This window comes from Barbus barbus (assembly GCF_936440315.1).
Source record: "Barbus barbus genome assembly, chromosome: 10".
NCBI classification, from domain to species: domain Eukaryota; kingdom Metazoa; phylum Chordata; class Actinopteri; order Cypriniformes; family Cyprinidae; genus Barbus; species Barbus barbus.
This window is the reverse complement of record NC_136738.1, coordinates 622,474-634,985: the sequence shown is the minus strand read 5'-3', so window position 1 is coordinate 634,985 and position 12,512 is coordinate 622,474. Positions and strand designations below refer to the sequence as shown.

General features: G+C 37.5%; 1 protein-coding gene across 1 annotated transcript in view; it reads left to right on the top strand.

The window, feature by feature from the left end:
- Positions 1 to 12,512, top strand: part of LOC306875755 (immunoglobulin superfamily member 3-like) — a 149,016-nt gene that overhangs the window by 104,968 nt on the left and 31,536 nt on the right. Inside the window, exons 5-6 of the mRNA XM_079426474.1 lie at positions 3,392 to 3,799; positions 11,099 to 11,506. Of these exons, the coding sequence (XP_079282600.1) occupies positions 3,392 to 3,799; positions 11,099 to 11,506 (816 nt within the window). The remainder of the gene's footprint in view (positions 1 to 3,391; positions 3,800 to 11,098; positions 11,507 to 12,512) is intronic.

The window sequence follows — 12,512 nt, the reverse complement described above, 5'->3', positions numbered from 1 at the left end:
TTTTTAATTAACTAAATGCACTACTGGTGCGCATTAAAGACTTTTACAAATGTTAAAAAAATCTTACAGACCCCCAAAGTTTGAGCAGTATTGTAAATGCTTCTCTGATTGTTAAACTTATCATCAAATAAACAAGCTATTCATTTAAAAAGGTGAGGCCCCATTAACTACATTGAGAATAGTTGTCTGTGTTTTGTTAGTAGCTTGTATTGTAGTTCTCTATGAAGGGGCTTGACTGTAGTTTAAACACTAAGCTAGAGTTTCAGAGTAGCTGCACTGGTAGTGTGCTTGTGAGTGGGCAAAACAGTACTGTGTCCTGTCTAAAATCATTTAATGCACAGCATTTTTTCACAACTTGGTTTTGTGGAGGCCTGAAAAGCCCTTGAAATAGCATTGCATTTAAAGTGAGAGTTACTTGAAAAGCCAAGTCTAACAGGCATGAAATGAAAGTGGGAACTCCGTCGCCTTCAGCGTAGCCTTGGTAGATCCTGAAGGTGGATGTGATTGTGCCCAGGCTGAGAAACCACAATTGAGCTCAAGGAGTTGATGAAAGCTAGATGGGGGAGAGGAGGTTAATCAAAGGTTAGTAAGAATGCATCTGTTCTGCTGAAACTTTGGCCACCCAAATCCAGCCTCCTCCAACAACAGTCAGTCCTTTCCCACTCCATAAGTTGAAGGAGATCTTTCTTTCTCCTCTGGGGAATCTGCTTTTATAGGGTCTTGAAGGATGTCCGGCAAGTATGCATTACATCATCACACCATGTTTTTGCAGTTATTTACATGGTTTAGATACATCAGCATGTTACATATTTCCATAATGCCCACCTGCTGGCTGCTTTGGCCCACCCTCAAAAAAAAGTTGTTTAAGTGAAGGAGATGCTTTTTTTCCACTATGTGGGGAAATATTTGTATGAAATTCCAAACCCGAAGCCATAGTTACAATAGATTTAATCCTGTTTGCTGCTGCACATGAAGCCTCAGGAGCTGAAACCCAAATATGGTAAGGGGCGTTGCATTTCCAACACATGCTCCAAACGGTTGGCCAATCACAACAGACCAGGTGACCAATCAGAGCAGACTGGGGTTTTCGGAAAGTCAGGCGTTAAAGACACTGGAACTAGAACAGTAGGTGCTGCAGCAATGTACACTGTAAAAAATGATTGTGAATTTAACGGTAAAAGACTGTAAAAATGCTACAGTAAAAACCTGTTAAATGGTTAATGTAAGTTCCCCTACTATATACAGTGAAAAACTGTATTGGCCATAATTGTACAGTAGTATACAGTTTTTGGAAGTGGAAAAAAACATATAATTTACAGTGACTAACCGTAAATTGACATTCCCAGAATTCCCTGTTACATTTCAAATGTAATGTTTTTTTGTTTTGTTTTGTTTTTTAAATAACTGTTTCTTCTTAGGTTTTTCTTATCAGTTTTGCACATTGCACATTTCATAAATGTCCCTTTTTTATTTTTTATCAGTACAGTGAAATTCAATGAGGCCTGATGTGATTGTGTTGGACCCCTTGGCTTTCATTCTATAAGCAAACACATTCTGCAAAATAACTTATTTTATGTTACACAGAGGAAAGAAAGTCATACATGTTTGGAATGATGTGAAAGTGAGTATATTTGGGTGAAATGTCCTTTTAAGATGGCTAGAAAAAGGGAAAGGACTCTTGGAAAGGTTTGTGAATGAGGCACTTTATTACACCATGCTTTGGTCTTTTTTGTCTTTGCCCCCGCGGGAGGCCCTGTGCAATATTTGCAGGGTTATTATAGCAGTAGATTGATAGTTGCAGTATGGATTTGAGACAGCACAGAGTTTAGCCTCCTCTTCACCCACATGTTCGCTCTCTCTTTCTTCAGGCCTGACTGACTATCTTAGCAGATCTTTCAGGCAATATATACGACTGAAGCATCTGCATATAGAGACACTGAGAGACTGGCCTGGGTGAAAGCACAGCCATACCCCAACTGATCATTGTGTAGACCTCTTATTTCATCTTCTCAGAGAATAGGAGCACATTAGAAATTGAAGAGGTTTCATCCCCAGATGTTTCGCTTTTTGTTATGTATGAAATCAAAGCCTCTTGTGTTCGTTGCCTGGTTGGTCATGGTGGTTTTCTTCTCAAGAAGTTCTGCTAGAGCCTCTTTCTGAAGAGAGCCTTTGGTGATCCATGGGAAGGGGTGCAAACTTTGTCTATTTAAAGTCCCATTTTTGTTTGATCACATGCTGCTTTTATAGAGACGTGGTGGTGTGAAATCCCTGTCGAGAAGCCTTTGATCTACACTCGTGCTTATGAGATCTCTCAGGCTCTAGACCTCTTGATGAGAAAACTATTCTGAGGCCTAGTCTGCTGTAGAGTGCAGCGGAAAGATATGCAAGAAAAGATGCCATTCATGTATTGATTTTAGTGATATTGTACAAACCTCAGACCGACCATGATCTCAAATGTTGTCAAATGATTCAATGTCCTGTAAAAGCAACTTTCAACTTCAACTTAAAAAGAATTCTTAAAATTGAAAAACGTCTCAACCCATAGACCTGTAGAACACTCATAAACCATTGCAAATGACTTCTTATTGTACTGCATGTCAACTTATGCATATGTTTTGCATTAAGTATCATGTTATTTAGCAGGCATGCATTAAATTGATCAAAAGTGACCGAAAATACATTTAGAATATTACTAAATTTTTCTGTTTTAAATAAATGCTGTTGAACTTTGCCATTCATCAAAAAATCCTGAAAAAAAGTATCACGATGCCCACAAAAGTGTTAATTACCACAACTGTTTTCAAAACTGATAATAAGAAACTAAATTGTAAATATTACTGTATTTTTGATCAAATAAATGCAGCCTTTGCTGTGCATCAGAGACTTTCAATAACATTTTAAAAATCGTACAAACTTTTAAATAATAGTGTATTTATAATATACTTTGGTTTTATTTTACACTCTTAAAAATAAAGGGGCATCACGATGCCATAGAAGAACCTTTTTGTCTAAATGGTTCCATAAAGAACCTTTAACATCTGAAGAACCTTTCTGTTTCACAAAAGCTTCTTTTTTTGGCGAATAAGGTTCTTCAGATTATAAAAAGGTAAGAAAGAGATGGTTCTTTAAAGAACCTTTGACTGAATGGTTCTTTGTGGAACCAAAAATGGTTCTTTTATGGCATCGCTTTGAAGCACCTTTGAAGTATCATTGTGTAGCTTTGCTTTGTCGTTGTATTACAATGACAGTTTTCACCCAATGAGAATTTGTAGAGAGTAATTTACTCATGCATAATGTAAATGTACTCTAATTAATATGATAAACTAGCACCAGTGTCATGTTTCCAAAGACTGATGTCTCATTTCCTCTGTTGTTTGTCTGTCTCTCATAGGAAGTAACATCACTGTGTCGTTATCCAGTAACACTTCAGAGATTATGGAGGGGGAGACCGTCCAGTTGACCTGCGTTGTTAGCAACACGGTGGGTCCCCTGTCAGTGGCGTGGCAGTGGACGGATAAAGAGGGAGCGGGTCCCGCTGTGAACGTGGCTTCAGTGGATCGTGAGGGGACGGTCACTCCTGGGCCCAGCTTTAGGGAGCGCAGCAGCTTTGGAGAGATCCGGGTGGAGCGGGTTCGACCCGACACGTTCACCCTGGTCCTGTATAATGCCTTCCCCACAGATGAGGGCCAGTACATGTGCAGCGCCACCGACTGGTCCCTGAGCGGTACTGCACCTGACTGGATTTGGCAGCAGATCGGAGACGAATCCGCCACCAAGACTGTCACTGTAAAATCAGTTGGTAAGACCACATATGTTATTTGGGGAAGAAATTATAATAATTATAACATAAATTAGTGCTGTTGGTAACACTTTAGAATAAGGTACACTTATTCACTATTAACTACGACTTTTCCCTCAATAAACTCCTAATTTGCTGCTTATTAATAGTTAGTAAGGTAGCTGTGAAGTTTAGGTATAGGGATGTAGAATAAGGCATTAATATGTGCTTAATTATTAATAATAAATGGCTAATATTCTAGTAATATGCATGCTAATAAGCAACTAGTTAAGAGACCCGTGCTGTCAAACGATTAATCACAATAAGTAAAAGTTTTTATTTACATAATGTGTGTGTGTACTGTGTGTATTTATTATGTATATATAAATACACACGCATACAGTATATAGTTTGAAAATATTTGCATGTATATATTTATATTCATATACTTAATATATAAGCATAACATTTTTCTGAAATACATGCATGTTTGTGTATTAATGTACATAATAAATATACACAGTTCACACATATATTATGTAAACGCAAACTTTTATTATGGATGCGATTAATCGCACTATTAAGCACTAATGAAAATGCAACTCTAGATTTATTTTGGCATTAACTTTGTTTATATTATATTCTTGGCCAGATTATTTATAGCTGCTTTAGAATTTGATGTTTGTAACATTAAGTTTTTTTTTTTTTTTTTTTATTATATATTTACGTAGGTTTAAAGTTTGGGGTCAGCAAGATCTTTTCTTTTCAGCATAGTTTTATGAAATTAAAAAGACATTTACAGTGTTACAGTTCAGCGCCAGGGGACAAATATTTCCCCTTCATAAAAAGTTAATTTCTGACACTGTATTTGCATATATAGTGTATTTGTACTCACGCAGTGCATTTTTACTGTCAACATCACATCACATTTATGACATCATAAATTGTCTGCTTCATAACACACACATGCATATATACAAACTCACACTTGAGCTCACATAGTGGCAGGAATACGTACCCATTCGAGTGCAGTAGAGTGTTGAAGTGGCATGTGCACTGTGAAGCCGGATCTCCTCCATATGAAGTCAGTATAACCCGTTCATGCTTACATTGCATCCTGTACAAGAAGAGCAGTGAACACTACCGCTGTCAGCATCCCATCACAATCAATAGCCGTGACTTCCCAGTCTGCTCTTTAACTGTGTATGTAATGAGAACACACACACACACACACACACACTCTCTCTCACACACACACACTCTCTCACACACACACACACTCTCTCACACACACACACACACACACACACACTCTCTCACACACACACACACACACTCTCTCACACACACACACACTCTCTCACACACACACACACACACACACTCTCTCACACACACATACATACACACACACACTGCAGAAAGGAAAAACATGAGTGGATAGCAAGCTGGCAGATGCTCTAAATAAACACAGTGTGTGACATAGCATGTGTTGCGTGACAATGAGTGGTTTTTAGACACGATACTGGATCAGTTCTTGATAACATACAATATGTCTGTGGTTTTGATGGTGAAGTGTGTAACTTTTTTGATACTTAAAATACTTTCTACTCTTCCAACTTAGTTTGTAGAGACAACTCTAAGTCAGTCATTCGTGGCTTTTCTTTCTGAAGAGTTGTTCTCAATCATATGCTCTTTTTTGCATAGCCTTGCATTGTGATTTATTTGCCTGTTTGGGGCAGAACAAAGATATACTTTTTAAAAGAAAATGTTATGACCAATTTTAATTTGAAATTGTTTATATTAGTGCTGTCAAACGATTAATTGCATCCAAAATACAAGTTTTTGTTTGCATAATATATGAGTATGTACTGTGTATATTTATGGATATATAATTACAAACACATGCATGAATATATTTAAGAAAAATGTTATGTTTATGTATTAAATATATTTATATATAAAATAAATATATATAATCAAATCAAAATATATAGTGTATGTGTGTGTATTTATATATGCATAATAAATAAGCTAAATACACATACATATATTATGTAAACAAAAACTTGTATTTTGGATGCGATTAATCATTTGACAGCACTAGTTTGTATTAAGTTTGTGCAAATATATTAAAGAAAATTAAAGTCATGGCAATTTGTATATTAAATTAAAATAAAGCCAGTTTCTCTCTCCAAAGTAAATTTTGTACTTTGAAATGGAAACGCATCTCTAAAATGCTTAATTTTTTTTATTGTAATCACAACAGATTGGAAAAGGAATAATTTGTCGAAGATGTGGAAACCCATCCAGAATCAGGTCTTCATGCATGCTGCATATTGAGTCTTTGATGAGATGACAAAGACAGGGCTTTTTTTATTTATTCCTCTTAATTATTTATATCCGTGCTCTTCCTCTGCGATGACATTGATCATTTTTACTTCCTCTGCTGTCAGGATCAGCTTCGTTGAAGCGTTTCATCAGCTATGCTTTTGATTTGAGGCTCAAAGAGTGGCAGCATGACGCTCTTGATGTCTGCTGTTTTGGCTTTTACTGTAAGTACAGACATCTTCTCCAGGTGTTGCAGTCACTCGAGTCACTTTGCTGGAGTAGGATGATCACGTGGTCATGTGATAGTCTCTCTTATGCGTCTGTGTGGGCATAGACGCTGTTGGTGTCCTTTGCTCTTGCCCTGTGACAGGTGTGTTGGTGGTGCGGAGTAAAAATAGCAGTGTTGTGATTTCCAGCGTTGACTCTGGGTGACTGTATGGATGAAGGGCCGGGTGTGAAGCAGGGCCCAGTTTGTGGTGTTATTCTGCTGAGAGAGTCTTAACATGCTCATTAGTGTCTGGCAGTGGTGTGGCTGCAGGCCACCCTGTAGCGCTGGAATCGTTTGGCTGGGTTACACATGACACCCAGAGGTGACGCCAGACACAATGGACTTTTTTTGATTGCTAAGAAAGCAGTTAGAGCTCCTAGCATATTAATTGGATGGCAGATAAATATACATTTTTGGGTTTAATGAAGCATCTGCTAGTGAGCATGCTATAGGAAATGATTAGGTGAGAAAATTGTATGTAACTTTCTCTTTAGTTTGCAAACTTTTGGAGGTTTAAAAAAAAAAAAAAAGATGGAAATAGAGAGAGATGTATTTAGGATTTTGGACTACCTATATTGATAATTGTTCATAGCATATAAAGGCATCTGAATATTTTCAACAGGAGAAACAGGGTTATACAAATTTCATTGTTTTCCAAAGCTGTTGTTTGGTGCAAATTTATATCACATGAAGACATGTTTCCTGTAGAAGATTGATGCCTCGTGGTGTGACCTGTAAGCTGAATTAAAACAATGCAAACCTTAAATCTGCAGGATTGTAATGTTGTGGTAAAGTGGAGTAGATTGTATATTTTTTACACTAATTAAAGATTACATGTTCAATTATGTATTTATATGCCACCTCATTATGACAGCATATTAAGACCATATTGCAGTCTTCATAGAAACTTCATGTGCTCAAAATCTAGTGTTTTTTTTTTTTTTTTTTAAGAAATGAATGGTTTCGTTCAGCAAGGATGCATTAAATTGATCAAAAGTGATACATGATGTTACAGAAGATTTCTAGATAACACTTTATTAAAGCCTTTGTGTTAATGCATTATAAAAGTAGCTTTAATGCTTTATTGTACGTTGTAAACGACAGTTAGAATAATATATTATAATACTTATCTGTTCATTGTTGCACCTTTTGAAAATATAATGTATTAAAACACATGATAAACAAAGCTTCAAATATTATAATGCATTTTATCATTGGTTACAATTATTTATTAAAATAATTAAATAAATGCTGTTCTCTTTCTATTCATCAAAAAACATATCCACAAATGTTAAGCGACACAAATTTTTTCAACATTGATAATAATAATAAATGTTTCTTGAGCACCAAATTCAGTATATTAGAATGATTTCTGAAGATCATGTGACACTGAAGACTGGAGTAATGATCGACTTAAGACTGCTTTTGTGCTCCAGGGACATATATGGTTCTTCTGTGGCATCGCTGTGAAGAACCTTTTCAGCTCCTTTATTTTTAAGAGTGTGGGCCTCATAGATTTGCATCCTATCTGCATGTATTTTAATAAAGTTTTATCGCCTTATTATGAACCATAACATTTAGTATAAATATTAATACTTGTGTGAAGAGAAACATTTAAAATATAGATTAGATATGTATATTGGAAAAACAGTTGTGACAATAAAGAGAAGAAACCTCAAGGAACAGCCTGTGGGCCGGGCTGGTTCTTGACATGAAAAGGCATCCAGAGGCCGACTGAAGCTCTCTCCTTGTGTCAGTCTGTGAGATTTGATATCTCTATTCCCGCTTTGCGTGAGGGTGGGTGTACGCCACATGTTTTTCTGAGCATGTCTGTGTGTCTGGAATAATCAAGCACACTACAACCTCCACCCACGTCCTCAGATGCCATGATAGTTCCTCTGATCTTTGATGATTGCAGATTGAAAACCATACAGTGGGTAACAATGGGAAAACTGTAGAATGTGAGAGAGATTGTGTGCATGAATCCCCTGGTGATGGTGTGTCTGTAAAGAATCCCGTTCAGCGTGTGTCCTACAGTCCTGCTCTCTCTCCTGCTGTCTGCAGTCAAACAAGGATCGATAGAAAGACATTACTGGTCATGTGTCTGCAAGAGACTAAAGCACTGGAGTCCATCAACACATGAAAGAAATGTGAATGTTCTCTCTCTTTATTTCTCTCTCATCACTCCTTGTAAAAGAGCATCCAGCAGAGTGGATTTCCTGTGTTTTGTGCTTGCAGGATTAGTTTGCCTGTGCTCAATAAACACGGGATGTGTGTGTAATCTGCTTTTGGCTGCTTCTGACGTTGCTGCCCACAGGATTGAGTTGGCATGCTACAGGTCACCTTGTCCAAATTTTATCAAAATAACGCAGAGTAGATTAACTCGCTTTCCTCCCAAACAGAACAAACTCCAGCTAGTCTTTCTCAGGCTAGTGAACACCTGAACTCTGGGATTTCTCCAGGGAAGTCTTTGAGGCTCATTAGCATGCAGACAGAGTAGTTTGATAATGCAGACATCTAACTTTACTGCCCCGTTCCTTTAATAGATAGTTTGCATAATTGAAGGAAACAGAGGCTCTCCAAATGAAATTCACTTTCTCAGCTGTGCCAGGCCCTGTGGTACTACTGAGATCTGGGTGAAGCTTGTGCCCGGCGGGTGTTGCGTTAACCTGCCCTCTGTCACAGTCCAGCAGCGTAGCATCATTAGGGCACTGGCAGGTAGGCTGGAAATGGATCTCGTTGTCTCCGGCTCCGCATGGCCTCCAGCTGCTGTCATCCGTATCAAGCACAAACACTCAGAAGTATCCAAATGACGTTTTACCCCTTCCACTGGGAAAATTATTAGTCCCAGAAATCTCTTGCAGAAATTTGCTTCCTTTTCAAATGGAAAGACAAAACAGCCGGGGCATTCCCTTGTAATGACTTTATTTTTCCCATGATCTTGTGTAGTATGAGCAATGCAGCTGTAAATTGCTGCTGAAGGCTGCCAGTAGCAGCTCGCCAGTGAATAGGCTCGTTGTCTATATGCCCATTAGCAGATTCACATGCTCATCAGTATCAGCTGTGAATTCACAATTAAGCCACCCGCAGGTCCCTCATCATGTTTACTTGTGTGACAGGCTTGAGCCGAGGGCGCAGTTAACCAGAACTTTGTTTTTACTTTCAAGCAAAAATATAAAACTGTTCCACTGGAGAGAATAAGTACTTGAACGGTATTGCAATCATGCTGCAGTGGCATACAAGTGCAAGCGTTGTTGCAATGCACACACTTTTATCTTCATATATACTGTATATATGTATTTAGTGCTGTCAAATGATTAATCACATCCAAAATAAGTTTTTGTTTACATATTTGTGTGTGTACTGTGTATATTTATTATGCATATATACAGAAACTCACATACAGCATATATTTCGGAAATATTTACATTCTTATATTTTATATTATATATAAATATATTTAATATATAAACACAAATTTTCTTAAATATATACATGCATGTTTTGTATTTACATATAAATAATAAATATACACAGCACACATACATATATGTGACCCTGGAGCACAAAATCAGTCATAAGGGTAAATTTTTCAAAATGGAGATGTATACACCATCTGGAAGCTGAATAAATAATCTTTCCATTGATGTATGGTTTGTTATGATCGGACAATATTTGTCTGAGATACAACTATTAGAAAATCTGGAATCTGAGGGAGCAAAAAAATCTAAATATTGAGAAAATCTCCTTTAAAGTTGTTCAAATGAAGTTCTTAGCAATGCATATTACTAATCAAAAATGAAGTTTTTATATATTTACGGTAGGAGATTTACACAATATCTTCATGGAACATGATCTTAATATCCTAATGATTTTTGGCATAAAAGAAAAATGTATAATTTTGACCCATACAATGTATTGTTGGCTATTGCTACAAATATACCCCAGCGACTTAAGACTGCTTTTGTGCTCCAGCGTCACATTATGTAAACAAAAACTATATATATATATATATATATATATATATATATATATATATATATATATATATATATATATATATATATATATATATATATATAAACATTGAGGTAAGGATGGGCTATGCACAAAATGCTATAGCATATAATCATTTTATATCCATTCATTCATTTATATTATATATTATTTTTTGCATTTTTTTTTTCTGGTCAATTCAGTGAACAATGGTTTGATAATGCTAAATAAATGTCTGCTGCTGTTGCTAATGATTATTATACTGCTCTGAGATCTTGATGAACACAAAACAAAGGAAGAGACTTTTCATCATTAATAGTCGCATCTCAATTATGTGCTACGTAACAGTTTTTTAACTGAACGGTTTATGCTTTTCATCTGTATTGTATTTTTTATTTTGTTTTGTTTTATTTAATCTTGTATTTTTGTGCATTTTGCCAGCTTTCTTTTGTTTTCTGCCTATTAACATCCGACAAATTAAAATTAGCAATATTACTGCTAGTAAAAATTGTCTTTTTTTTTAAAGTGCAAAACCAGTTTTGGATTGCATTATGCTTATGTTAAAAACAAAAGACTCAAAAACTAATAAATAATATGAAGCCTCAAAAAATAGATAGTTCTGATTGAACGAGTCAGCACATGAACTGAATTCTATATTAATGCATTGTGACGTTGCAAGTATTTTTAATTAATATACGTATTCTCTTTTTTTGCTCTTGCTTCAGAATCTTTCTTCTTCGTGTCGGCCTCCTCCCGTACGCCCAGCGTGACGTTTGGCGACTCATTTGACCTGCAGTGCATCGTGAAGCCACGGCACAATCCCAGCGTTCCTGCTGCGGTCACATGGCGCTTCCAGCCAGCAGAGGGCGACGGAGAGTTCAGAGATTTGGTGACGTTTACGCGGGATGGCACTCTTCAGTGGGGCGACCAGCTGCTGGGCCTGGGCACCCGCACCACGGTGGATCGCACGCCCACGAACACCAACTTCCGCCTCAGCATCACCCGAGCCGGACGCAAGGAGGCCGGGACGTACCAGTGTGCTGCCCTGCTTTATCGGAGCAATTACGATGGCACCTGGAGCACGGTGGCCAACCGCACCTCCAACCCACTGGGCATCAGTGTACTGCAGCCTGGTGAGTCTAAACACGGCTTCCGTCGCAGGAAAGGTACATGTAGGCTACCTAACTGCTCGACTGAGCGCAAGAACCAACTATGACTGTTCTGATGGCACTAAATTGCAGATCAGTTTCACTGACATCCATTAAAGTTTGGGTTTGTAATATTTGCTCATGTCAGAGTCACTTCCCAGTCTCGAAAGTTAGCATAATCAAGACAGTTTGCACTTTACTGTCACTACAGAAATAAAGATTTCACTGATAATGCACCATGTTGTAGTGTGGCCTAGTTTCACAGCTTTCACCCTCACTAGATCTTTCTCTCTCCCATTCTTCTGTCATGTGTGCATGTGTGTGTTTCATCAGATATTGGCCTCTCTGTGCTCATAAGAGTTATTGAGATGATTGGCGTGTGTGTGCAGCTGAGGCAGGCCCTCCTAATGGCCTGGAGTGTGCGAGGAAGAGGTTGTTAATATCCTCCAAAGCGATTAGAAGAGAAGAATATGAATATATGTGGGGGGGGGGGGGGGTCATTAGAGCAAAAAATTGGAGCTCATTAAATCTAGTCCCTCCAGACTTCAATCCTTGGACTGAACAATGTCACTCCCAAAAGGAAGACCTCCTCACTGACCTCACACACACACACACACACACACACGTTTGTCTTTCTATCATGGTGGGACTTTCCATTCACTTCTGTTGTTTTAGAAAGATAATTTATCTTACTTGTAACCCTAAACTTAACCCTCACACACAAACCTTTTTTATTAAGATTATTATGAAGACGTTATTTAGTATGTTTTTCAAGATTTTCTCCTCTTGGAGATCACTGGCTGAGACCTGCAGGTTTTACTGTCCTTGTGAGATATTTGTTCCTGACCAACACACAGAGTGTGTTTAATGGACATGTGCTGGTGCTCATAATGAACCAATATTCATAATATACCCTCAAATAAGCAGTGTTTTTTAGTCTAATTCCCCCCAAACAATCTTTTTAACAGCACATTTGATATTACTAATACTG